Genomic DNA, 27,793 nt, shown 5'->3' on the forward strand with positions numbered 1-27,793 from the left:
TTGCTTTTGAATTTTTTTAAATATTTTCGCATAGTAAAAAATTAGAGAAAATTGATATTTTCAGAATATAAAATATCGACTGTATATGCATGTTTGTTTTATGTTGCCAACTCTTAATAGTGAATGCCCTGCATTAAATGGCAATCCTGCAATCGGTAAAACAAAATGGCTATGCAAGTGTTCATTGGTGTACGACACTGTGGAAGTATGAATGTTACGGTTACGGACTGTACTATTCCTTAGTTATTTGTTTTAGTTTATTTTTAGATGCGATTTGCTGGTCTTTATTCAATCAAGATTCAGGTTAGATACAGCTTTATTATACTTTTTTAAACAATTGTTTGCTATTTGATACAAAATGGCGGTCAATCTTGAGACACAATATCCCTCCTTTTTATGATAACACCTCCTTCTGAGTTGTTGTTTTGTTAATTGTTTGCAAATATCTTTCCGTTTCAAGGATTATAGAACGCCAGAGCTTTTAACAGTCAACTTTTTTTTTTTCTAAAGTATCTAAACATAGATATATTGTTTTTCTGTTTAGACTCCCGTCAAAATGGGATGGTAAAGTAGTGGTTAATAACTATAATAATTATAAACATATAACGAAGTGCAAACCTTAATTATTTGTTAGTGAAGTTATTAAATGATTTGAACTCAAGTTCTATTTTCAAAATGTCGAGTACATTTGTGGCGGACAGTAAGGAAGATAAAGATGACTCTTTAATAATAATTGTGAATGCTGATGGAACCCTTACAGTTGATCCAGAAACTTTACAAAAATTAATAGGTAATCTTAATTATAAATAATGTTGAATTTGCTTATTATCTTGTTAAGTTTAATATTTAAATATATGATATTTTTATTGATGGCAGTTATAGTTATAATCTAAATATTATTTTAAGCGAATCAGCATGGAGGGAACGTTAGCGTTGTCCGTGTAGATGGGGAAGGTGGTGCTTCAGCTGAAGATCAATCGGATAGTAACGATGATGCATCTCATATTAACCTTACAGTTGAGGGATTTTTCGCTCAACAGACTAACGAGCAACCGTCGCAAATGCTGCAAGATATTAATCAAGGTAAATTTATATCTTGTAGTTTTTTTTAAAAAAAACGTAATTGCAGTTTATTCATTTCCAAGGGCAGTCTAGTCTCTTAACTGTTCAAAAAACGCGCCTAAATGTTTTGGTTCTTTACGTGTTAATTTTCGTAGAACATATATTTCCTTTAATAATTTTGATTGCGTTACTGCAAATTTTATCGTAAAAAAGTGTATTTTGAAGATGGAAGGAATTATTATTTTGTTCAACCCTTTTTTTTCTCCCTTTACGAGAGAAAGTCGTTACAAAGTTAAATAGCTAGGTGTGTATCCAAGTAGGTGTTTTGCTAGTGTTTCCTGGGTAACCGATATGAAATTAAACGTTATATAAAGGTCTCCTTTCATATTTTTTCATAGTCATTCCCAGTTTTCAATTCTGTTTTTTGCAGTGGGTATCGAAAAATCGATGATTGTTGTTTTCCATAATGTAAAGTCATAATAGCCTCTAGATCTTTAAAACATAAACATGAAAATTCTAATGCATTGAAATTTTCACTACGGACTCTTGGAGAAAATCAAACGTTGCTGGTGACATTGTGGAATTAAGATAAGTATAGAAATCGTGCAGACTTTGTTTTAACCGGAAAAAATCTGTTTTGGCGTCCCCTGATTATGAGAATTGTTAATTTTTTAAAAAATTGGATTCAAATTTTAATAAAATTTGAAATTTCGCTTAGATTTCTGTGTAGGTCTGATTTGGATTAGAGTTCATCTCTTTGGAGAAGAAAAATACTTTACCCGAGAACTCTTCTCCTCTTAGCCTCATAGAAGGACTGTGGAGAGGGTTCTCTTTTGAGCGATAGGCTTTTTGGCTAAACCTTGCCAAATTTAATCTAACCTATAGGCCATTAGATTAACCATATTGGATAACCATTGGACGCGACAATAAGGTTTGGGAATCGGTCAACTGGTAGCACTTACTGCAACAACTGACTAAAGTATCAGCACTTTACTAAATCTATCTTTTAATTTTGTTGAGATTTTGACAGAAAATGACTAAACTTAGAATGTTTATTGCGCTCAGATAGTTATTCATTATTTATTTCAAACATGCTGCAAAAACATTCTATTAAGAGCACTTCTAGGCGTAGGTTGGTTAGTTATTCACCCTGTGTGCGAGAGCGCTTAAGAGAGAGAGGGTTAGTGGGTCGTTGTATACTCTATATACTTGTTACTCTGCATAGGAAAACCTGCACTACGTCTAATGTAGCGATATTACTCGTACATGGTGCTTTTTTTGCATACTTTTTGGAAAATTCAAGGGGGCAGTTAATGATTTCTGTCTAAGGTAGCTGTATTGTTAAGCAAACTTCCAATCATCTAGTTCTAAGTATTGTACATTTATCAAATAATTTTCAGGACAACTAAAGATTTAATATTTATTTATTTTGCCAGTACACATTTATAAAATGTAATAACTCGCAAATATTCATAATAAATACATAACTTGTAGAGCTAAAGCTATTTATTTTTCATTTGCCGTGATTTAAAGCATAAAGTAATGGAGTTGGTTTAGTGTGAGAAAGCTTTTAGAATTCTGAATTATTTTGAGACCATTTGAATAAAATATGAAGGAGAAATGTGCTTACTTAACAATGGTTGGCCCCTTTCACCCTGGTACTTACTTTAAAGGTGAGATTTGTCAGTCGAAATATTTTCACAAATTCCTTCTTACCTCAACAAAGAAAATTATCTCAATCAAGAAATTCTGTTTTTTTTGCAGACTGATTAATTGCTAATTTTATTTTATTATTTTTTTAAATTCATTTTAGCTTTTTAAATTCCTGGACTTTTTAGAAGAAGTTTATTTTGTTCTAACATTATATACGTTTATTTTTTTCTTTTGTTATAAACTTAAATTAGAAAAGAGAAAGAAAGAGGAAGTTGCTAGTTAAAAGCAGTGTGATAGAGATAACATTTTTTTTTGTTTCTAATGGGAAATATGATACGTAAAAGCTGTCAATGAATGGGTTAGCAGTGTAGCAATATTTTAATTTAATTTTACTGGTAATTTATATCTATTTATTTACATACGTATTTCTGGCTTATAATTTTAGGTCAGTAAACGTTGTTGATTTTACTTTTGGCTGACATTGTAGGTAATAAAAATAAAGATTTATATCTTGTTGCTTTGCTTGATGGATGAACAGATGGGAAAGAGCTGCGAAGTCAAGTAAACCTATTTATACATAGAATTTGAAGAGCTATGAATTGTGAATAGAATTTTCTTGGTGGATTAGCTAGCTCTACACTTTACTCAAAGATTCACTAAAATTGTGAAATCATTATACATCAACTATCCCTTCGTGGTAGATTTTGTTACGAGTATCACTTTAAAATGTGCTAGTTAGTAGGCTGGTTACTTCAGGAAGCTACTAAATTCCTTGATGAAGTAGCTTATCTAGATTACTATAAGGACGGATTCGGTTGCATTGATGGTTGTACCAAAAGTGGTGTATCGTGTACCACTCACCCCTCTTCTTCTGATGCAGTCTGCTTTGGAGGTTGGTCCCCTTCTGAAGGAAATGTTTTCTGAGTCCTTTAAGCTCTTTAAAAAAAAAGGGTTCGATTAAGACTTAAGTCAGTAAGTTCTCAGGTCCTGGTGAAGACCCACGGCTAGTTTCCGGCGTTGTTCTTGTTTGTTTTAAATTAAATTTTGTTGAAATCTTTAAGTTTATTTAACTTTCATTCTTTCCATCAAAGTTTTTGTATTACAATTGGTTTTAATTATTTTTATGAATCTATTAATTTATTTTGTCAACAAACAATAGGTAGTTTGGAAGGTAATAATAGCCAATAAAAAACCAACTAAGAAAAATGTTTAAATAAATTATTAAGTATTTTAAAAATCCAAAAATAAATTTACTACGTTTTTCTTACTAGAAGTTTTCCAAATTGCATTTAAAAATAGGATATATGACCTACTGTGATATGATATATGAAGTGTACGTTCTAATTAAGAGTTAATAATTACAATTCAATAATAATACCTGAGGGAGGGGATTATTAGCTCAGTGGTTCCACCGCGGAGATTCGGGTTCGAATCCAGCTGCTGACTCTTAGATTTTCTCTTCCTGGGTGCTTTCTGAAGCTTCCTGTCTAGTGTTGAACATTGTTGTTTGTCACTTGAGAATCCTGTCTGGAAGCTTTCATTGCAATGAAAACTTCAGATGTTGACGCGCATTAAACAAAGGAAAAAGAAAAATACTTGATTTAAAATAATTACAAAATTAGTCTCAAAAGAGATTGGATGCCAACTAACTGGTAGAGTTTCGTGTTCATCTAACCGCACAAATGAGCAAATCAAACGAACAAGCTCACTTGTCCAGTCAAGTAAACCAATTTCACTTCTGAAATGATATTCTTGCCTAAGTGGAGAAGGCGGAGCTCAACCAAATAAGGACAACTACCCCAAAAAAGTGGTATGGATCCTCACCACAATGTTATTGCGAAGATAACTTGTTTCATTATTTGGACTTCTGAATACCTGAAGTCGAAAATTCAAATATAGGCTTCCTCTAATCTTTAAAAAAACAGCGTAGTTTCAACAGCAAGTTTCAGTATATCAAATAAACACTCTCTTGTATGATCAGTGTAGTCTGAGGATTCAGATTTTATAAAGCAGAAACCAGTCAGAACATATATAATTTTGTAAATTTCTATCGATCATTAAATTCTTTCAGGGTACTTTTATTGAAATTTTAGGGCAAAAAGTGATAGCTTATTCTAAATATATTTCTTAATTTTTATATTTATTTTTTTAATTTTTTTGCAGAACCAGATGGAGTCGGAGGAGATGTGGTTGTTGATCCGTTTTCACAGATGGAACCAGAACATCTCGCACGACTGGAATCGGCCCTCCAGTCTGAACAAGCAAAAGAAATTCTTGGCACCAATCTTGGAGATAATCTCACAGAAATGCTTGGTAAGTATATTCTAATACTGGAGTACATGCTTATTTATTATATCAGCTCTGTAATTAAACTAAATATTATATGAACTGGTTCGTAATTCGTTAGATCTTAAGTCGTGAAGAGAAAGTTGTAATGTTTTTGTAAGACAATGGCCAGAATTATCTTTTTAAAAAACATTTATTGTTGCTCTAAGATTTAAATACTCCTGTTCCTCTTCATCAGGAGCTTCGGATTTTGCAGAGCATGCACATTATAATTATTTTGTATCGTATCCACTTTAAAAACCCCCTAGGTTCTGATGAAGGTCACCAATAGCACCTAATGTTTAGAGCAGCAGGAAAGACTGTCTAGCTCTTGCCGATCTATTTCTTTTTAATTTCATTAGTTGTGACGAAAGACTACTATAAATTCAATGTTCTATAAGTAACACAATTTTTATAGAATGTTTTTAGGTACCACTTATGATTACATTATATTATTCCACACCAGTCACTTCTTCAAAGACTTATTGTTGTAAAATTGCTTATAATTTAGTTTCTATCGATAAAATATACTTTTTCCAAAATGCCTGCAGACATATTGGAAGGAAACGATGAAACTCCACCATCAACTGGTACAGAAGATGTTCCTACAGCACAACAGCAATTATCATTACAACGTCTGTCGTTGCAAGAGCAGGAGATCACGCCAAGTGAACAACATGTAGTACACAATGATCACAGCTATACGGCTACTACGATCGCTCCTTCTGCACATCAACCTCCACCATCTTATCATACAGCCACAGCGAATATTGGCTCTGCACCAGTTACCGTCGGAAGGCCTTTAACTAGGGTAAGCTTCTTTTTTTTTTTTTTTTTTTAAAAAAAAAGAAATAAGTATATTAATAAAATAACGGTTCCAGTTTTATTTTAACCCAGTAGGGTGACGGCATACGTAATGCAGATTTTTCAAGACGTCGAAACATAGGGCTGTGGCAACAATTTTCAAACATGCTAAATATTTTTTTAGATTGATGGGAATAAAAAATGAAGATTCCATAAATTTATTGTTTTCTTTCTTAGCCAACCATTTGTTTACTTACTTTAAGTGTGCTACCCTCACTATACTAGTATTAAAACAAAAAAATCCTTAGTATCCGTTAAAAGGTGTTTTAAGATCCAAAGAGTGTTTTTTCAATTCAGTCTCTCTAATTGCTTGTAAATGTGTGTCGCTAAAAATTCAAATTTTATATTTATTTTAGATGAAACCTTCGGCTCTAACTTAAGATTTTATAATTTATTGAATCGATTCTCAGATTTTTTTTATTTACTTGAAATGACTTAACATTGTTTCTAACTTGATTTACTAATGGCTTATGTGTGTACCTAAAACTTTTATTTTATCTTTTGCCATTGAATTATTTATAAAAAAGTTCTTTTTAAAATAGGGTATGTGTCTCTTTCTTCTAAAGTGCTTTCTCGGAGTAATCTATGCTAATAAATTATTAATACGAATTAAATTTGTTGTTAATATTCCAAAGTTGAAGAAAAACATCCGGTCGAAAGCGCGCCATTTTACTGAAAAGGTTTTATTGTTTTAACATCAAAGTAGGAAAAACAGACATCAAAGTAGCGCAGAACTGCTTATGTTTTCTTTTTTAATGTCTAGGAAGTGATGATACAGTTTGTTTTTTTTTTAAAAAAAAATTAAAGAGTAGGAGAAATGCAAATGCTTTCTGTTTCCTAGACACCTAATGTGCTGACAGATCTCTTATATCTCAGATGATTTAATGAAATTACATTTTAAATATAATATTGGACTTGCTAGTAAGTTTAGATGTGATTTTATTTTCATTTTTGAGGAAGGTAATGAAATTTCATTAATATTCTGGTATTTTAATATTATTGTCACGTAATCCATGCAAAACATATAATAAACATCAAATGAGAACGATTAATATGTGGAACATAAATCTTTTATTAACTTTTTTCTCAAATCATTGGTTGTATTGACCTTAATTCTATGAATACATAGCACTGATTTAGGTTATTTTTGTTAGAGTATGGTCTAATTTTGTTTTGGATTCTTTTCATTTTCAGGGTGGTCGGGGGCGTACCCGAGGATCTGGAAGAGTGTTGACCCGTGGAGGAACAGCACCCAGAGCTTCCATTCATTCTGGTATTGTGCAACAACAACAATCACAACCCATGCAACAGCAACAACAAACACCTCAATCACAACAGCAACAGCATCATACAATGGCAAGTGTCTTCGCCTCCATTATAACTTGCCCCTCTAAAACTTATTATTTCCTTTGTATTTTTGCCTTAATTTTTATAGTGTTAGTATTGGAATGTGGCCTGGAGGCTGTGTACGTTGCTGTATTACTTGTAACTTTGAATTATTTATATAATTTTTTTTTTTAATGACTCTAAATTGAATGCATCATATAAAGGGGAAACTCATGTTACTAATTGTGGGGAAGGTGTAAAGATTTTTGTTTATGGTAACTTCTGTACATGTGTATAAATATAAGTTTATTTTATTTTTATTTTATTTTTTTAACATTTTGTTTTCAACCTATGAATAAAAAGAAACAAAGCAACTAGAGTTCTTGCTTATAATCTTCAAGAATTTTAATTTTTGTAACAATAATTTTATTGATTTTTTTTTTATTAAATCCAAAATCCCCAGCATATTACATAACACATTTTAGGAAAAAATGATTATGTAAACAAATATTTTTATTTTCTTGATATTCCACAGGTAACTACAGTGCCTACAAAGCCGGTTACAACAAAGAGTTATATCGTATCACAAGGCGGTAGATTGATCACACAATCTTCAGGTGTGTAAAATGATTCCATTTTTTTTTTTAAATAAAGAAATATAATTCGAATTAAAGAAATTCTCCTAACCAAAAGTTTTATGCCTCTCAGTAACCACATCAGGTGAGGCAAAAGTTATTCAGAAGAAAGTTGAAACTCCTGTAAAAACAGCAGTAACTGGAGCTGCTGCTCGTGTTGCTACTATAGGTAAATCATATATATAAAAATCATTCATTGTTTTGAAACAAAGAAAATTTGAGGATTCAAAATTACGATATTGAATTATATTTTTAGCTGGGCCAACAACTGTGAGTGGATCAAATGCCGTTATCGTACGGACGACTTCTTTGGGAAATCAGAAGAAGGTTGGTTTCTTCGCAAATTTCTTCGAATTTCATTTTGTGTATAAAAGAAATTACTTAAATATGTATTTAACATTACAATGTGTAACGTAACCTCCTTCCTTTTTTCCCAACAGTCTCAACTTGTAAGTTGTAATCTATCTGTAAATGGATCTAATATAGGAATTATTAATATTAATATTTTTAATTATTATATCCCTTAATGAGAAATTAGGTCAGAATTGTATGTGGCAGCTTCCACTCAATAATTTATTTGGCTTTTCAAGGCAAACCTTTTTTCTTTTTCCAAATTTAAATGCTGCACTTTTCTTAAATGTTCTAGAATTTTGTTAAAAATAACAAAAATTAATAAGTACCTTTTTCTGTAGCAAATCATTAGTAGAGGACGAGGAGGTCGTTCTAGAGGAGGACGGCGCACAATTACAGTCAGCAGGGGAGGAAAACTATCGTTCGGAGCTTCAGAACAAAGTTTGGAGCGGAATAAAAAGCTAGAAGAAGAGTTAGCTATGACACTTAAAGCGGTTGAAGCTACTCCTCCATCTGAGGTGTGAAAAAACATAAAAACTGTTCAGAAAAATTAGGAAATGAATATCTTGTGTTTTATAAATTTGTGCTTGTTTCTCATTTTGAACAATTTTTCTCTTCTTTTCTAGTTAATTGCACTTGGTCCTAAAAAGAAAGTGTCTACAGTTTTCATAAAAAAAGTTATACCAAAAAGTCAACCTGAACATTCAGGCAATGATGAAAGTAACGCTTCAAAACCTTCACAGAATTTACAGGCATCATCTCAAATGGCAATAGCTGTAAAATCAACTAAAGTGAAGGAGATTAAAATGGTACAGGACGCTACGAAATCATTGATGAAGTCAGCAGGTGCTAATGAAACGCCTACAACCCAACAAGTTGGTGAGTATTTTATTATTATAGTTGTCTATTTTATAAACACTATATAGTTTGCTATTCTAAATATGGAACACAAATGAGCCTAATATTTTCCTTGGTTATTTGTTGCGGAAACATTCCACTATTTTCTCAGGGGTGTAGCACTTTTCTGCCCTATAGTTCATTTCATCTTTGATAACATTTCGCTTATTTTATTATTCAGTATGGTCGCTCAACATAATAATTACAATCTTAAATATTCTGTATAATTCTTTTATATGCTATTAAAAGAAGAGCGAGTCTACAACTTGCATATGTACAATGTTGAATGATAGAATATACTTTACAATCTGACGAACATTTTATATCTTTAAATCCGTCGGAAATGGCGAAAAAATGATTTGTTCTCTAAAAATATTTAATTTTTTGAAGGATTATCCTATTGTACATATTTTAAAAATTGAGGTCTCTCTTCACAGCCGTTAGAAGTGTGACGTCTCCAAATGGTAGCCATCCATCCATAAAAACTCCACCAGTCACCCCTGTTACTAAGACATCGCCAACTGACACTAGTGTTGCTGAAGAAAATAAGAAAAAGAAAGGAGAAAGAAATAGCGGTGGTGGAGGTTCGTCTGGCAGTGCCAGTAATAAGTCAGCACCTCCTGTAATTCTTGGACCAGAATTGTTCTCCACACCAGACATAATCAGAAGAGTGAGTACGGATAAAGAGGTAACTTCACCAACAAAAGAAGGGCCTAGAGTTCAAGTACAACCACTTCATCCGCCAATAATACCAGCTAAGTGTTAGTATTAGACCTAATTTCCTTTATTATTGATATTGACGGCTCAAGAACTTGTCAAAAAGAAAACAAGTGAAAAGCAGTATAAGCTCAATAAAAAACAAATCTTAACGTAAAGACAATTTTATAATTTTCTAGTAGTTAGTAATTTTTCTCTTTTGACTGCCTTTCTTTTTCCAAATTCTTCCTGTAAGAGCAATATTTTTCTGCCTACGTAACTTTAACTTCCGCCATAATACCGCATCAACAGTATAAAATGAAATGGTTTGTGTAAGAATACTAAAAAGAGTGACTGACCTTTTTTGTCGAAAGAATAAAATTCGAGAAGTACGACGTATTTTTTTTTTTAATTTTCTGATTTTTATATTTATGTGAATTCAGGCACGACTTAACTATCGATTGAAATCTGTTCCCAAATTGCACAATTATATAAAAAAACAACCAAATAGTCACAACAAATAAACAGTATTAACGTAAAAACCAAAAAACGTAAACATTTAATGCATTAGTTTTGATGTTAAGTGCTGCATTCATTATTAGTCGATAATTTATTTCGATTATAACCTAAATTGTACCTAAAATGATCAAACGTATTGTTATCATTAATACATCAATACTTGGTTTGCAGTATATTTTGCATAACATGTGTAGAATTCGTACTAGGTACAATAATATTTTCAATCAGAGGATACATGGATTCACATAATCTTATTACATCTTTTTAGGTGGAGATAATTCTGAAAATCTTTTAGATATGAATGCTGATACTGCTAAGGAGGATTCTAGATTTCTAGCCGAATCTCTTCTTCTTGATGACCTCACTTGTGGAAATGATGCTGTTGTGAGTATAATAGTTTTTATTATTCTTCTTTTTTTTTTGTGATGGCTTTCCACTTTTCTATCTAATAATGCCGTTAGCTCCTGTTAGCATTAAATATATTGACAAATTCTTATTAGGCTCACATGAAGAGTTCAGACAATCAGATAGAGCAGACTTTAGAAAGGATGGAATTAGGTGGTAGTAGTACTGTTACAACACCACCACCACAACAACAACAGAAAATACAAAAACCTCCAACACCTCAGCCGGCTACAAATCCTACTCCACCGCCACAACCAGCAGCTCCTTATGTAAGAAAATTGCCGCCAATAGAATTACCTGCTACAAGGTCTGCTACAAAGAAAGCTGCTGCTGCGTCTTTAGCAGCTACTTCTACCACAACTAGCAACCCTAGCACTCCGACTATTCCTAAATCTGTAAGCGCTTCTTAACAAAATTAGTCTTAACACTGGTTTTTGCCTTCGGCTTACTTCTTAGAACTTCTTTTATTTCTCTGCTGATTAAAAATTGCCTTTTAATGTATATTTAGTTTCTCAATTCACAATGTTTTTATTTTAGGAAACACCAAGTATAATAATTAGCCCAAAGGACAAAAAGCAAGCAGGAGCAATAAAAGAGAAAAGGATATCTTCAGAAAATAGAAAGAGCATAATAGAAAAGTAAGTCTAGTTTATACATATTTTACTAAATAAGTGTTATGTATGATGTGAGCAATATTTGGTCTTGAGCCTTCAGCGCTCAAAGTAGACCGTTCCTCTCTCGGTTTATAATTTCAAAGATATCGTTCAAACCCGAATTTGCCCAAACATTCCCTTGGATATTGTACCTATCCTAAACATGGACTGCCACTTTTTAAGACTTACAGCCTAAGTGCATCTAGGCCTGTCTTTTTGGTAGTATGTGTAGATGAATAAAAAACAAAAAGTATTAACCCAGAATTAATGAACAAGTGGGACATTGACGAATACAATATACCCTACTCCTTCTTCACAAATTCAGATTCTGGAGTGCTATTGGCTTTCCTGCTTTATGTAACATAAATTGCTGGCTACTCGAGTGTTTTCAGTTGAAGCAATTGTTAATCATATCCTTCTAGAAGATACTATGATACTCCTCCTCCATATTAGTGCTTCTAATAACCTTTCCAATTGAGAGATATTCTAAGGTTCTTTATACAACTCTGCCGTCTTCTGCATTTCTTAACTTTCTGACGCAACACTAGGACAGTCTCACGTCCAAAAATGTTGATGTCTCATCACAGCCAATTCGCCTGTGTCTTGGTTTTGTTACTATACCGGCATGTCCTGCAAGATCAAGAGTCGCTCCCTGTATTCATCCATTAATCTGAAGCTCCAGCTTATTATACATCTCAATCTTTATTAATTAAATTTATTTTTTGCTTATTGTACTGAGACTATTAATTTATTTTTTACCTTCATCTTAGAAAACAAATAGGCAGTATTCATCAAAAGGATTCAGATGTTGATGATGATGAATTAGACAGTGATGACGAGAGCTGGAATTCTGAAGATGACCCAGACAGGCTGTGGTGCATTTGCAAGAAACCTCATAATAATAGGTAACTTATGTTTTAGAACCTTGAAAAATTCTAAAACTTTAAAAAAACTGCAAGTAGATTTTATGTATTATTTTTTCCGGATTTCCAAATCCAAAGTTTCAGTCAGAAACTGTCAACCCAGATTGGGGACAGATTTTAAAGTTTTTTTTTATTTTCTCCGAAACAATTAGCGATTATTTTTCCCATCACTTTTATTCGAATATCTTCCCTGAAAAAAAATAGATTTTTGGGCTATTCTCAGAAAATCTGGCATCCTGCTCCAGAATTTTTGCGAAAAAAGTGTTGTAAGAAGAAACCTCTGTGGTTAGTGCTGTGTACTCCCTCGCGGAAATCCCATATTCGATTCCTACCCACCCTTAGATTTTCTCTTCAAAGGTGCTTATAACGAGTCATGAATTGAAAAAATAAAGAGTTAATGAAAAATTTTGGGGTAAAAAAAATTGAATTTTTCTTAATTAACTGGTATAATTATAGGTTCATGATTTGCTGTGATGGATGTGAGGAATGGTTCCATGGTAAATGTGTTGGAATTACCAAGTCACTAGGTAATTTTTTGTATTTTTTTGATTTGTAAACTTTAGATTCATTTTTCTATTTTTAAATCCTTGAAAACGGTTGAAAACAATTAACTTTTAAACTTAAGGCCAACAAATGGAACAACAGGGTGTTGAATGGTCTTGTCCAAATTGTGTTGAAGCTAAAAATCAAAATAAAGTTACGCCTCCAAAAGTTATACAGGAAACTCCCAGAATTACTCCAATAGTCGCAAGAACGCCTGCTGGACAGCAGTAAGTACTTTTCTTAATTTTACTCTTCAAAATTTATAATTAAAACAATATTTGCCCTTAAAAAAAAAAAAGCTTCCACATTTTTAAATTCATAAATATGTTGTTTTCAATTTCAGCACCATATCATCCTTGGAATGTATAGTGTGCAAAAAGCCTGCTAAAGTTCAAAGCAATTACTGCAGCGACGTATGTATCAAGAAACATACGTTAACCATGTTAGCCACTCTAAAACGAGAGACAGAAGGTTTGAATACTGCCACAAGGGTAGTGGTTTATGAAAAGAAAACTGGAAGGCTTCTTACAGGTAAGGACACTTTTTATTCTTTCATTATTCTTTAAAATTCATAATTCTTTGTAAATATTAATTTACTTAATATTTTAATGAAAATTTGTCGTATTAATTGCAGGCGAGAAAGCCCCTACTGTGCAAGGTTTGGCAGAATGGCTCATGACACATCCAACTTTTGAGGTCGTCAGACCCAGCATATTACCAGTAAATAAGTATTACATCAAAGCAAAGGATCCACCTAATAAACCGGTTAGTTTTCTAAAACGAAGAAATTTATTTTGTGTTCTCTGTTATTTTCTTTACTACGGTCGCTTATTCCAGAAATTTTTGTTCCCATTTTGATATACATTTCATTACAAGTGATATACATTTCAATACGAGTAATGACCGAATTCGTACCAGGAAATGCTTTTTTTTTTCTTTTTTTTTTTTAAATAATTATTGTAAATAAAAAGTAATAAAAGTAGATTAGCCATTTCAAACAAATAAACACAGAAGATTTTTGAAATAAGAAGTACCTAATAATATTTCGTACAAGTAGTTTCATACAAGCTATTTAGAATTCTGTATGGTAATTTTTAGATGTTCTTAGCACTTAATTTTCTTGTATGTTGATGTAGAATGTTGAAAAGCCTGTAGCCATGAAGCAAGCAGTATTAACTAGCAAAGTGACAGGGGCCGGTGTAAAGACAGTTAGTTATGCGATGAAACCTGCAGTAACACAGAAACCTATCGTAACACAGAAACCTATCATACAACAAACTGGACAGATTCAACAAAAGGCAGTGGTTCAGGTATACATTTGTTTAATTAACTTTACTTTCTTCTACTTACTGAAGATTTGTTTTGCATATTTTCCATAAACATATTGTTAATTCGTGTATTTATTTCTTTATTTTAGCAAGTAGCTGTTAAAGAAGAAGAGAAACCGGTACGCCGAATGAGTAAAACTAATCCGCAAGTGAGTCAAATAAATCCTACAGTGCTCAGTCCTACTCAAGAGAAAAATAAATCTTTCTTTAAAGAAGAGAAAGTCAAGTCCATACCCAAGGAAGAAAAAAATAGCAAATTAGTTGTGAGTAATAAGACGATAAGCAAAGAAGAAAAAGTTACAGCCGAGGTAATAAAACCGAAAAAAGAAAGAAAAAGTCGAGATAGTACAAGCGGATCAGAATCTGCGAAAACCGTGAACACCAATAATACTGCATCAAATCAGTCTAAATTACCTGAGGAATCGCCGGCCACTTCTGCTAAACCACAGCCGGAACCGATAAGAGCTAATGTAAAAAGGACTTTGCAAGAACTATTGAATCAGCGGATTAAAGCTGATCCAGAACTCAATAACACTAACGAAGATGTGAGTATTTATGTTAATAATTGGATTTGGTTAATTTGTTGTTGGATTAGAATTCATTCTTTAACGGAACGAAGATGTTCTTTTTTTTTCGTAAACATTGCTGGTTTGAACAGACAGGTTTTAAATTACGTTTACATATTACATACTTAGAGAAGAATTATCCTAATATAGCATTTTTAATTTTGTTTGTTTTCACTTAGTTTTTGAATATTAGAACCCATCGGAACTGTTTTATTTTGATAGCTCATAGAATTCTACGAGTAATGTGATAAAATCTTTTTTCTATTGTCGGTTTTTGTGCTCCTTCCAAACTAAATATTCCGAAAACAATATGGGTTGGTTCTATGAGGGTATAACCACTTATTATTCTTGATATCTATAGAACTCAATAAGGAATTTCCGAAGTGGTAATGTCACGAATAAGTACTCCGTAGCGCCAATTTTCTCTTTTCTTTAAAATTCTCATCTAGATGTTCTGAGAATGGCTGTCTTTGCTGACCTCTCAGCCACAAAGGGCAGATGGTAAAATTGAGAACTACTTTAGAGTTCTAAAGATGGGATTAGTCCCACCTACGGTTTTGTGCCACAGATTGAGGCACAAATGAAAAATCGAATTCCCAAATAAACCTGAAATTCCGATTATATTGTCACCCTTAAACTTTATGCTTGGCTAACCCTTGGGTTTTAGAGTTCTGTTTGGCCTCCCGCATGGTATACGTGAAAATCAAAATGAACAATACAAGATTACGGAGAAAAATTATACTTCGTTCCCAATATTCACATTGTCATTAGCTATTGCTACATTCATTCAGTGATTTGAACGCTTTGTGACAAAAATCTATTTTAATGATTCAAAATGATTTTTTTTTTTTTAACAAATATTTTAAATGAGATTTTTTTCATTTTTAGGTCAAAGAATTGGTTCAGTCGATAGAAGAAGAATTGTTCAATTTGTTTAAAGACACTGGAACAAAATACAAATCAAAGTATCGCAGTCTTGTTTTTAATATAAAGGACCCGAAGAATATGACGTTATATAGAAAGATTGTAGACAAGGCGATAAGTCCAAGCCAGTTAGTACGGCTAAGTCCCGAAGAGCTGGCCAATCAAGAACTAGCCCAATGGAGAGAAAAAGAAGCTAAACATCAGATAGAAATTATTAAAAAGAATGAATTAGATTTAATTCATCAAGCAAAAACTGTAGTTCTTAAAAGTAGAAAAGGAGAAGAAGTTATTGAATCGAAAAATCATGAAGCCAATATTTCCGAATTAGAGTCAGCATTAAATAGGACAGCCGACGATGAAGATGTGTATGAAAAAACTGGGTCTACAGTGACAGATGCTAAAAAAGAAGAAGAGGAAGCAATTTTAGAAAAGTTAAAGAAAGAATTGCGAGAGAAAAGAGACGAAAGAAAGAAAGAGAAAAGACGAGATAAGAAAAAAGATGAAAAGAAAAGACGAAGTAGATCGCATCATAGAAGCAGGAGTAGATCTAGACACCACAGAGATAAAAGTAGATCTGATAGAAAAGGTTCAGAAAGAAGGCATTCTTCTGAGAGAAAACATTCCTCTGAGAGGAAGCATTCTTCTGAAAGAAAGCATTCCTCTGATAGAAAACATTCTTCTGAGAGAAGGAAGTCATCGGAGAGAAAACACTCTGAGGAGAGGAAAATCTCCATCGATAACTGCCTACCACCAGAAACTAGTTTTGTTAAAGATGAAATCAAAGAAGAAGCTATAAAACAGGAAAGTACAGACGAACCATTGACACCTCCACCTCCAACCACCTCGACGGTATCAAATCTTAAAGTACCTAAGGAAGAAGATCTGTCTGATAGGGAACCTTCTTCAACTGTCACTATACAAACACCACCACCACCTGAAGAGAAACCTGCAGTATGGACAGGTGTACTGAATATGAGTGAAGTAACTAAACTTTATACATCAGCCTATGAAGTTTCTGGTAGTTGCGAAGATTTAGGAGCAGAATTGTCGTCTCAATTAGATTGTGTTGGAAGGATCCAGCCGGACTCTGTGTGGGATTACGTTTCTAGAATGAAGAAAGCAGGCACAAAAGATATAGTAGTTATTAGATTTCAGGCTGATTCTGAAGAAGAAAAAATGAGTTATTTAAGCCTGTATAGTTATTTGAATAGTAGAAACAGAATGGCTGTTGTTGGACAAATATCCAGAACCGTTAAAGACTTCTACGTGCTTCCTTTAGCCTCCCACAGCCCAATACCACAGATATTGCTGCCATTGGATGGTCCTGGCTTTGACGATTATCGGCCACATTTGTTACTTGGCATTATTATTCGAAATAGAAGGTAAGTTAAATTTAGTTCGAGAATTTTTTCTTAGTAATCATAGTGTTTCCTTTTTTAATTTTATAAAAAAAAGTAACATTCTTGATAATGGGTAACTTTATAATAAACATGTGGAGATTATAGTTGAAACATTTGGTTAATGTCAGTAATGTTTTCTGACGCAGATGCTTGTTATTCTTTCATTCAGATCTTCAGGGTCAAATCTTGTTATAGTAGAGAAATTTTAGTGGAGTTTCTCTCACGTCTTTTGCAGTGACAAAATTGATCTCTTTCTTAGTGAATGGCACAAAGCTTGATTAGTGAAAACTAAATTCATTTTACACTAACGATTATTCCAAAGATCAAAATTTAGAGAACGAAATGAAAGAAAATAAAGGTTTGCTAAGACGGCTGAATTCACTAATTTTGTCCAATTCCATATCCAACCACCACTCATTAATACGACATTAGTGAATAGATTTTTGAAGTTTTGTAACTTTTGAGAAAGGCTCGTTCATCGCTTTCTTACAAAACTTGAACATAACATTGCATAGATGCACCAAAAGTGCTTATCTCAAAAATGTTACTTGAAAAAAAAAAAAAAAATTCCTGAGTAGGAAATTTGAGTGTTCAGTTAAGTGTATGATTTCTTTTGCAGGGGGCCATCAAATTCAATATCGTCTAGTTCTGTTTTGAGTACAAGGTATTATTTGTAATTATTAATATTTTTACATTATAATGTTTGATTTCATAAGTACGTACATTTTTGTGAATCGTAATAATTTTTTCAGGCAGAAGAAAATAGTGGAAGTTGTTAAAACCACATCGAGTAAAGCTACTGAGAGATCTTATACACCCCCTTTGCCAACAGATGGTAGCACAACTCCACCATTATCGTCGAAACCTCCAACGGTACCTAGAGGCCTTACACCTCCATTACCAGGTAGGTAATATGTAAAATTATTTTCCACATCTAAGGCAAACTTCTGTGCTTGCCTTGCTTTCTATTATAATAAAAGCTAACAGTAGGTTTATTTTTTTTTTACTAGATCCTGAAGAAGAGCCATACAGTCCTGGTGAAGATGATCCTTATTCACCAGAAGATACTATGACGGAAGCAATTATTGTTAAACCAAATCCAGATATACAAAGGAATTTAGATGAAGTGAACAGGATGATTGAAGAGAAACGGCAGCAAATAGAATCAATGGTATCAGCTGTAGTACATCCAACTTCTGCACCGATTCCGCCTTCTTCAGCCCCACCTTTAACAACTTCTACAGCACCAAGTGTACCCTCCGCTTCCACTACTGCACCCAGAAATAACTATCAGGTAATTTTAATAGTGTTGAGTTTTTAATTTATTTTTTTTAATTGATAAACATCAGCACAGCTTTTCTGGGGTTAGCAAAGCCCAAGTAGACTCAGTATAAAACCAAAAGCTCTTGCCGACTTTTTGCAGATCTCGAAGCGTACGATGATGAAAAAATCCTTATTTATTGTTATTTTCAAGGCCCTGCTCAGTCAGAGGCTCGCTAACCTTTTGTATAAATTTTTGAGATCTTAATTAAAAAAAAAGATTCCTCTGGAAAAATGAAAAAACATAAATTTACTTGTTCCTAAAGCAGGAGAACAACATAGTACTAATAATAAAATTATTTCACTTCCAGACGACAGGAGATGATGAGGAAGAAGCGTACAGTCCATCTTCATCCTTTACACCACCTCCAGCAACTGAATCTATTCCATTTTTTGATTCAAAGTCACTGCCTGATATTAAACTGCCATCAAATTTACAAGAAATTTTGGCTAGTATCAAAGGACAAAATACTGACACCAATAGTAATAATGGTGCCAAACCTGATCCAATAGTACAAGCATACGGCAATAATCAGTACACTGAAGATGATGATTATAGCAGATCATCATCTACATCGCTTGCTGATGCCAAAAGTGATGTTTCCCAAGAAAAACAGCCGAGAAGAGATCCACGACAATCTAGGATACGAGAAATGGATAAGCAACAGCATAAAACCTCTTTGAGCCAGTTGTCTGATGCAGATTTAATAAGAAAGGCTGCGGAAATGGAGAGGCCTGTACGACCAGTAGTTTCGGCTACCATACCACCGCCAGTTTCGCTGGCACCAACGATGACAACAGCAATACCGCCGCCAAACATTCCACCGTCAATGCCGCCAACACTGCCACCCCCACAAGTGCCTAAGGTTATGCCTCCAGCACCTCTACCACCACTGCCTACTCCTGATCCCAACTATTTCCCATATCCACCTCCTCTTCCTCCACCACCATATCCTCAACAAGTCTATCCAAAGCCACCGCCACCAATCATGACGCCACATCCGTTACCCCCACCGCCTAAGAAAAGGAAGGATGATTATGAAGACAGGCGCGAAGGGCCGCCGCCGCATAGACGGAAATGGGAACATCGTGACATGGGCCACAATATAAACAGAGGTAGACATCACCGAGGTGGTGGCGGAGGACAAGGTGGACATAGACCAGGCTTCAGAAGCGGAAATTTTGATCCTTCTTCTGCGCGCATGTTCAGAGGAGGTCGGGGTGGCAACCCTGGAAGTGGTGGATATAACAGAATTAGAGGTGGCAATATGTACAGAGGTTCAGACTCAGATTATGTACCCCCACATAGAGTTGTCAGTGAGTGGGATGAAGAGATTAGAAACTTTGAACAGAGAAAAGCACGAGAGTTTAATAATAGAAGCGAAGAAAGTAGAGATTTCAGTGATCGAGACAATTTCGAACAGCGAAAAAGTAGCCGAGATTTCAATAGGGATGAAAACAGAGATTTTGGAGATCGAGACCGAAGAGATAGAAAGCGAAGGGCAAGCCGATCGCCCAGTCGGCATAAATCTGGTAGACATAGGATGAGGAGAGCTTCGTCCGGCAGTAGCTAAAAATAATTCGTAGATAAAATTATTTTCATTATCATTATTTAAAAAACAAAATATAACTCAAGGTTTGACAACCCAAATTGTGGACAAATGTTGTCCCAGCCTTATAAATATTGTCATTCCACGGAGAATTGTGTGGTGCTTTTTATACATCAAGAGGTCATTTTCTTTTAGCCAGTATACTTTTCTTTAAAAAGCTGCCATTCGCAACTCTCTCACCTGGTTAACATTCCAGGTACAACGCCCAGGTTTTTTTTCATTTTTTCTTTTCATTCTTTTTTCTTTTTAATTAGAGATGTCTTTAAGGAATTCATCTCTTGCTATGTGTAAATAGCAGACATCATGTCTTTAAAATGATCTCTATTTTTCCTTCTCCTTCTTCAAAAACAAGTATCTTTTAAATTTTGTATATAGTGTACAGAAGCTAAATGTAAATTTTAATTGTATTTTTTCTTTTTTGTATAATTAAAATAAAAATATATACTGTTCAAAATATATACAGTTAATCATTGTAAATATAAAGCTACAGAAAACATAATTTCCCTTTAAAAGTTGTACCTGCTGTAGTATTTTTTTCTCATTTTTATTTTTTAAAGAAGAAATATATTTAAACAAGAGTTGAATTTTTTGAAAACTTTTTTTTAATAACCACTCCTGTTTTCTCTTACATCCATTAGTTTGGCATTTCGTATTGTGCAAAAAAAAAATGAAATTAATTAAAGAATAAATTAAAAAAATATTTATACTGGAAACTTCGAAGACTAGGAATTACACGAAACATAAAATAATAGTAAATGTTATTTCACCTTTAAAGTCAGCTGTCTTCTGCCATTACTGCTTTGGTGCTTTGCATTTGCAAGCACACTGCCCAATAACAGCTCTTAAGTGATTTAAGCCTTTAGTTTAGTGATTATATTAACTTAATAAATGACATTCTAATTGCAAAAATTATTCAAACATTTTATAATTTTTTAAAATTTTAACGATGTAACAGTCGGTAACTTCCATTTATTTAATCACATTTAAAATAAAACAATTGAAAAATTAGGTATGTACAAGTTAAGTTTAAAATGTCTATAAACGAATTTAAATTACATTTGGTTTTTAATAAACATCTAAAGTGAGTTTATAATTGGTTAAAATTGAAAATTTCATTATTTTAACCCATTCTGTTAGTTTATGCACAAAATTTATATATTTATTTATATTGCAATTTTTCATTAGATTAATTGCAAGGTATGCTAGTAAAGAAAGTGGAGGGAAGAAGAAAGAAAAAAATGAATATTGTGAAAAGACGAAACCCTGTGTAAAGCCAAATATTGAAACAGACACTGTGATAAAAGAGAAGAAAGATATATGCGTTTATACACCTTGCCCTAAAGATCCATGTCCTATAGAGGTAAAATAAATTGAAAACAAATCTTCAAGGTAAGGTATTGAACTTCCAAACAGCAAAGATTTTACTTTTTTCTTACTTTTCACAAAATAGTTAATTGTAAATCTCTAGTCAATTTTCTAAAGTATGTTTGGAAGTTTAATTTATTGACTTAAGGACTGACACCACATCACAAAGTGTAAGCATAAATGTTTTGAATATTTAAATTTCAATTAAGAACGATGAGTTGCTGATGCAAGGCTTTTGCAGGAATAAAGAATGGGGCACATCTAGCACAAATAACTACGTTCACTGTGCTAAAAGAGTATTTTTTAATAATTGGTGTGTTTGTGTATTCGCCTTACACTATATGTGCGCAGCTCAAAAAATGGAAATTCGTAGGAAGTTCAAATTTCATTAGAAACCCCTGGGAGCCTAATTAGCCTTTAAATAAGATAAGATTGCACTTAATAACATTTTAATTCCTAGTCGCGTTACTGTGTGTTCCAAGAGCTAAGACACTATGTAGAAATCAGCAAGATTTATATTACTTCTTGAAATTCTATTTATCCATTGCAAATACAATTGCAGATAGTCCCCTAGCAAAGTCGGGTCACTTCTGCTGCAAGTGCCCCGTTAGTATAAACATAAATGTCTTGGATACCAAGTGGTTTAATGTTGCCAGTCTAAGTAAACTTATTGGGTAAATTACCCAAGTGGAATTATGAATGTTATATAAGTGGGGTTTCTTCTTCATTGGTATGTTGTTTTGTTCATATTGCGTTAATGATTTTCTTTTCAGCCTTGTGTGCCAGATATTTCGACAGGATCAGTAGGTCCTGAAGAAGGTGTTCCAGGAAAGAAAGATGTATCAATAATTGTAATTGGGGCCGGCATTGCAGGATTAAGTTGTGCACAACGTTTGGTATCAGCTGGTTTTAGAAGAACAGTTGTTTTAGAAGCAGAAGATCGGCAAGTATTTATTTTATATTTCATATCATTATTAATTAATTACACGTAGAAATAATCTAATAATTATAAGCAGGCCTGGAGGACGAATATGCAGTGGTTGGCTAGGTGATACAGTTATAGAAAAAGGAAGGGATTGGTGCGATGAAATGACTAATGTCTTTAGAAATCATCTAGTACAATTAGGGGTAAGGAGTCGACTATTCAATGTACCCCTATCTGGGGTTGATCCAAGTCAAGGTTTACTTTCAGGAAGTGATTGTAATCCACTACCGCTCCCTGTTAGTTTTATGGCATTTAATCACCTTTCTGAGATAATCAAACAAGCCGAATGTTTAAGGTAAATTTTGTACTTTCCTCTTTCTGTTTTACAACTTGTTAGATATCTTAAATAAAATAGAATACTCTTGCAGATCAAAAGTTCCACCGACACAATCAGATCTGGCTGAATCATACATTGGAGTAAGATTGCATCAATTGTTAAAAAAACTTCCACCTGATATGGCAGTAATTGCTGCCAGAATATTATTGGGTTTGAAATCTTATCTATCTCCATCAATGCGCCAAGTTGCAACAGACAGTTTTGGAGCTTTTGCTTCGGGTGCCAGCTTTAGAATTCCTCTGGGATCATTAGGTGCGCTAGCTCCAATAATTACTGATATTTCTCCGTCACGAATATTTTACTCAAAACAGGTAAGGTATCTTTTTATTCAGTTTTACTCTTTTTTTTTCTTTATATTTGTGGTTTTAACTGCGCGATTCAATTTTATTGATTCCTTCTCAAAAGTATTTTCAGATCCCACTACAGCTGCATTCTATAGCAATGTTTTTAGCGGACCTTCTCAATATTTAGTATTGCGAATTTAATGATGTTGGTTGCGAAATTCTTTCGTACATGGTTTAATTAATGTCTGAATGAAAAAAGTGGCCAACTACTACCGGCCTTTCATAATCAAACATTAATTCACGAAAGCAAGTAATCTCCAAAACCAGAGTGATCAAATCGTAACCATATCGATATGATTACTGTACATTATTTTTGTTGACTGATTCATAATTTCAATAGGATGAAAAAATCATGTTCTAGTAAATAGAGTTCAGAGAGCAATAAAGATATGAAAATTTTAAAAACTACCTCTATTTTAAATTAAAAATCACTCGCTCAACATTTTTAATTATAGTAAATATTTTAAGGTACTAAACATACGATGGGGAACTGTAATGCCTGAGCAACATCCACGAGCAGTTGTAAAATGTCGGGATGGCAGTGTTTTTACCGGAGATTATGTGGTCATAACATGTCCGTTGGGTGTGCTAAAGAACAATATGAAGACATTATTTTGTCCGCCATTGAACCCGGCTAAAAGTGAAGCAATTAATTCTTTGCGAGTATGTAATGTTGGCAAAATATTTTTGGAATATGAACAACCTTTTTGGGTGTGGCGAGAGAAAAAAATTCATAAACGTTGGTTGGACGATGAATTAAGTAAAAGGCATGATTTTACTAGAGGAATGACATCTTTAGAAGAATTACCAGGATCGGAACATGTTCTGCTTGCAAAAATAAATGGCTCTTCAGTGGAAGAAATGGAAAAGTAAGAGAGTACTGAAAAATTACTTTATTGTTAGGTATATAGTCAAAGTCAAATTGGGTTGCCCAAAATGTTAAGAGTTTCTTTCTAGCAGAAAAAGTTTCTATCTCCTGTTCCAAGTTAGAGGAAGCAAAAACGATCGTCGTAAATTTTTCACATTGTAGTGTCACTGTGAATACGTGTTTTAAGGTCAGCTAAATACAGCACAAAATATAGCGGCGGTAGTGTATGAATTAGTATAATTTAAAACTTAAAACATTTCTGCCGGTTGAATAATATTATGAAACATTAAGAACAAGGCTAGAATTAGAATTGAGTAAAGAGAAAGATTTAATCGAACAGATTTTCTTGTTTTTATTTATTTGTCTTTTTTCTCAAGATTGTAATAACTATCTGCAGAGATTTAAATCGCTTTCATTTGAACATTTTCCCTGATAAATTATTTATGAACAGTTTGAATTAAGTTTCTGTTATGTTTCAAAGACTGAAAGTAGTAGTTCCTGCCATAATATAATATTAATTACAAAATAATACATATTAATTAGAAAACTAGTAAGTACCATCCCCCGTCATTGTGCATTTATGGTATAATAGTAGCATTCTCCTGCCGTTTTAAGTTTTAAAAAAATTGCAAATTATTTGCATGCACCTTTTTATGGCTTAAATTTTTCAGATTAACTGATGCAGAAGTATCAGATTATTTGACAGCTTTTCTCAAGGAATGGACAGGAGATTCTACCATTCCGAAGCCAAAAACAGTGATTAAATCGAATTGGGCCAATAACCCAAATTTCAAAGGATTCTATACAAAATCTGGTAAACTTTAAAATATTTTCTTTTCTTAAATATATTATTTCAAAATAACCAATGCCCCACATTGGCTATCGCGGCGCTTTTCACTACTCACTTTGGTTGACTTGCAAATCTGGAGAGAAGTGCCTACAAAGAAAGTGTATTTATTTGAACCATAATTAAGTGGGGAAAGTAGTAAAGGGTTCACATCAAATTGTTTATTTGCTTTCTTCTAAAGCTTGTTGATAAATATAGAATTAAATAAATTATAATAATAAACGAATTGCAGGTAGTGGATCAGAAGCAAATTTGACAGAAGCAATCAAAGCACCATTACCCCAAGGATGTTCAGATTTACCACCCGTATTGTATTTTGCTGGTGAACATACATGCCCAGATGAACTGAAAGGCACTGTAAAAGGTGCTATGATTTCGGGAATTAGAGAAGCAGAACGGGTTATTGAGACAATTGAACATGCTTCAATTGAATCTCCTGTTTACGAAATAGTTGCCACATGCTAAAAAGTTTTTACACACAAGTTTATTGTTTAAAATGAATTACATGTTTTAATAGTCTTTCACACATCAAAGTAGCGTGTTTATTTTTATTTTAGATTAAAGTTTTGCCCCCCAAAATTATAAAACTTTGAAATTTCTAGGTTTTAACATAAACTCCGATTAAACAATATATTATTTTTCATTCTATCATGAAAAATCTTATGAAGTATTGTCTTTCCGCCTCACATCTCCAGATTCCGTTTGATGAATACCTTGCATGGCCTCCTAAAAAAAAAAAAAAAAAAAAAAAAAAAAAAAAAAAAAAAAAAAAAAAAAAAAAAAAAAAAAAAAAAAAAAAAAAAAAAAATGAAATATTTCTTTAAACTCCCCCCCCCCCACCAATAACAAATTTTACCATTAAAGCAATTTTCATGTTTTCCTCTTGTTCTCGAATTATTTCTGTTTTAACCTGCTCGGTTAAGAACCGATGAGAAATAGAAAGGATGGATGCCCTATCAGCTTTAAGACATGCTTGAGGCATATTGCATAGTGAGCTGGCAAAATTCACCGCTTGACCTAATCCTACAAAATATTTGCTTAGAAAAATTAAAATGATAAAAAAACTCAAAATGTTCTTTTAATTATTAAGGGAATGATGTTTTTTAAAAAAGAACAATTGTTAAAGCTATACCTGTTCCGCACGCGACTACACGAGTGGCAATTCCACAATCTAGAGCTTCTTTTGCCTTGACGATACGACCTGTAAGTACCCAGTCAAGTGCTCGATGAGTGCCGACCAACAAGCAAAGTCGTTTTGCAGCTGCATCACTTACTGGTACACCTAGGAGATAAAATATTTGTAATTTATTTATTTACTAAAAGAGATAAAAGGAAATACATAAATCAAAATACCTTTTAAATATAAAGTGACTATATAAATATTTAACATACAAATTTACAATAATAAATTAATACTCTGCTAAAATGAAGCATACAAAATATTTGTAACAAAAGAAAAATGAAATTAATGTAAGTCTTAAATGAGGAAAATCAAAATATAATATTAGGAATCAATATTGTCAAATTTCCATCCACACCTGGCTCATCAAGTAAAAGAGTTGGACGTAAAATGCAGTCTTTTGGTTTCGGAAGAATGATGTGGAAATTAGGAGGGACAGTATCTGGTTTCTTCAGGTCAAACCATAGATTTGTTCAGAGCAATTAGAGGAAGACTACTTATGAAAACGTAATCTTTTTGAAGAGTTTTTTGCTACATAATAACTAAACAGAAGACAGATTGGTAGCTCGCAGACGAGTAAGTTTTAGAAAAGGATTTTCTATAATTCGTAAAATTAACTCAACCGGGTGGTTAACACTCAAATTATTAACTGAGAAAACGCTCTCTGACTTTTATACACTCGAGATTCAAGTACCAAACAAACAAAACGCTTAGGAAACTTTTTAAGTACAGTTGGAACTTCCTACCTAAGAATAAATAAATTCAATAAAGTTGCATTAAAGTACAACCTACTTTCTTTGAATTCATTACTTACGCTAATATATATGTATTTTACATGGGAGCAGAACTAGAAATATACATATATCTCCGTCGGAACTGCACTAAACTACCGTAAGAGTAATTTGCATAAAAGGATATATTACCAAAATTCCTGGAGTAAGTAGCAATTACAGCTGTTTCTTCGACAATTCTAAAATCACACCATAATGCCAAATCAAAGCCAGCACCAACAGCAAATCCACTTACAGCCGCAATCAGTGGTTTTTTAGAATATTGACTGGTAATATCCTAAAAAGTAATTTATGATGGTTATATTAATCTTTTAATCTTTCAGATAATGATGAAAAATACGTAGACTTACTTGTAATAAGAGTTGTACATTTTGTAAGTTTTCTTTTATTTCACTATGATCAAATCCATAAGAAAAATTTCCCTGCTCACCATACAACACTCCTGCTAAAGAGTTTTGATCGTTTTGAAAAGCCTCTAAAGTGAATGTAAGCTGTTTCAGAAGTTCTACATTTAAACAATTTTTATTTTGAGGTCTGTTTAGACCTAAACATGTAACTCTGCCTATTTTAGTTATTTTAACATTATCTAAAAAAAATCAAAGTAAATAATTATTATTTAAGTACTTTCATCGAGGTGGAAAGTTGTAACTTGATTGATGATTAGTTTTAACTTAAGTTTCTCAAAAATTACAAAATTGTAATTAAATCTTAACGAAATTTATAATAATAAAAAGTATATTTTTGGCAACTATAAGAACAAAAACAGTATTCAGTTACAAACCAACGGATAGTGAATATTCCCTTGTAGTAATTAAAGGTAAGATTCTGCTTAACGTTTTCAAAGAAAACATTCTTCGAAAGCGTTTACTATTTGGACTGTAGGAAAAGTAATTTAATGCAAGAAATTCTTTAAGATTTTGCCTGTATTTTCTAGACACCAAAGCTAAAAAAGTTATTCCAAAGGTATTAACTTCTTTTCAGCGTTCTAAGACGTAAGTGTGATCCTAGTTAATAAGTACAACCCCCACCCGTCAAATGAACGTACTCACTGTACAGCACACTTTATTTAGAAGCAA

General features: G+C 33.0%; 3 protein-coding genes across 5 annotated transcripts; 2 read left to right on the forward strand and 1 right to left on the reverse strand.

Annotated features, from left to right (window-relative positions):
• Positions 1–150: 150 nt before the first annotated feature.
• pps (protein partner of snf) lies at positions 151–20,584 on the forward strand. Of its 3 annotated transcripts, XM_074135641.1 has the most exons (27): positions 151–303; positions 545–790; positions 907–1,083; positions 4,879–5,028; positions 5,592–5,851; positions 7,099–7,260; positions 7,766–7,847; positions 7,939–8,034; positions 8,122–8,192; positions 8,558–8,734; positions 8,843–9,095; positions 9,551–9,874; positions 10,597–10,712; positions 10,829–11,128; positions 11,271–11,371; positions 12,157–12,291; positions 12,766–12,836; positions 12,935–13,079; positions 13,196–13,383; positions 13,487–13,617; positions 13,989–14,162; positions 14,270–14,725; positions 15,635–17,052; positions 17,690–17,734; positions 17,823–17,974; positions 18,081–18,364; positions 18,702–20,584. In XM_074135641.1, exons 2-27 carry the CDS (start codon positions 676–678, stop codon positions 19,962–19,964), a joined length of 6,846 nt encoding a protein of 2,281 aa, XP_073991742.1. In that variant the 5' UTR covers positions 151–303; positions 545–675; the 3' UTR covers positions 19,965–20,584. The 3 variants fall into 3 exon arrangements, with proteins under 3 accessions (XP_073991742.1, XP_073991743.1, XP_073991744.1); XM_074135642.1 differs by lacking the exon at positions 10,829–11,128; XM_074135643.1 differs by lacking the exons at positions 151–303; positions 545–790; positions 907–1,083; positions 4,879–5,028; positions 5,592–5,851 and adding an exon at positions 6,748–6,864.
• A 340-nt stretch (positions 20,585–20,924) lies between these two features.
• On the forward strand, positions 20,925–25,559 carry LOC141458088 (protein anon-37Cs-like). Its single transcript, XM_074135652.1, has 8 exons — positions 20,925–21,081; positions 21,186–21,360; positions 22,139–22,308; positions 22,382–22,645; positions 22,719–22,998; positions 23,500–23,900; positions 24,571–24,713; positions 24,979–25,559. The coding sequence occupies exons 1-8, from the start codon at positions 21,032–21,034 to the stop codon at positions 25,209–25,211; spliced, it is 1,716 nt and encodes a 571-aa protein (XP_073991753.1). The 5' UTR covers positions 20,925–21,031; the 3' UTR covers positions 25,212–25,559.
• LOC141458091 (probable enoyl-CoA hydratase) lies at positions 25,213–27,711 on the reverse strand. The gene is made up of 6 exons (XM_074135659.1): positions 27,499–27,711; positions 27,068–27,303; positions 26,850–26,994; positions 25,879–26,028; positions 25,603–25,769; positions 25,213–25,472 (listed from the first exon to the last, which is right to left on the reverse strand). Exons 1-6 carry the CDS (start codon positions 27,566–27,568, stop codon positions 25,407–25,409), a joined length of 834 nt encoding a protein of 277 aa, XP_073991760.1. The 5' UTR covers positions 27,569–27,711; the 3' UTR covers positions 25,213–25,406.
• Positions 27,712–27,793: the final 82 nt, after the last annotated feature.

This window comes from Rhodnius prolixus, unplaced genomic scaffold, assembly GCF_049639745.1.
Source record: "Rhodnius prolixus isolate KJV_2025 unplaced genomic scaffold, Rpr scaffold_5, whole genome shotgun sequence".
In the NCBI taxonomy this organism is placed as follows: Eukaryota; Metazoa; Arthropoda; class Insecta; order Hemiptera; family Reduviidae; genus Rhodnius; species Rhodnius prolixus.

Bases quoted from the DNA above. Each gene is read 5' to 3' on its own strand.
- pps (XM_074135641.1), top strand. From the start codon at position 676: ATGTCGAGTACATTTGTGGCGGACAGTAAGGAAGATAAAGATGACTCT. The intron at 10,713-10,828 runs GTGAGTATAATA...AATTCTTATTAG, and splicing joins CTTGTGGAAATGATGCTGTT to GCTCACATGAAGAGTTCAGA. The intron at 14,163-14,269 runs GTATACATTTGT...TCTTTATTTTAG, and splicing joins AACAAAAGGCAGTGGTTCAG to CAAGTAGCTGTTAAAGAAGA.
- LOC141458088 (XM_074135652.1), top strand. From the start codon at position 21,032: ATGTCTATAAACGAATTTAAATTACATTTGGTTTTTAATAAACATCTA. The intron at 21,082-21,185 runs GTGAGTTTATAA...ATTTTTCATTAG, and splicing joins GTTTTTAATAAACATCTAAA to ATTAATTGCAAGGTATGCTA. The intron at 23,901-24,570 runs GTAAGAGAGTAC...TAAATTTTTCAG, and splicing joins TCAGTGGAAGAAATGGAAAA to ATTAACTGATGCAGAAGTAT.
- LOC141458091 (XM_074135659.1), bottom strand. From the start codon at position 27,568: ATGTTTTCTTTGAAAACGTTAAGCAGAATCTTACCTTTAATTACTACA. The intron at 27,304-27,498 runs GTTTGTAACTGA...GATTTTTTTTAG, and splicing joins GGAATATTCACTATCCGTTG to ATAATGTTAAAATAACTAAA. The intron at 26,029-26,849 runs GTAATATATCCT...TTTATCTCCTAG, and splicing joins TACTTACTCCAGGAATTTTG to GTGTACCAGTAAGTGATGCA.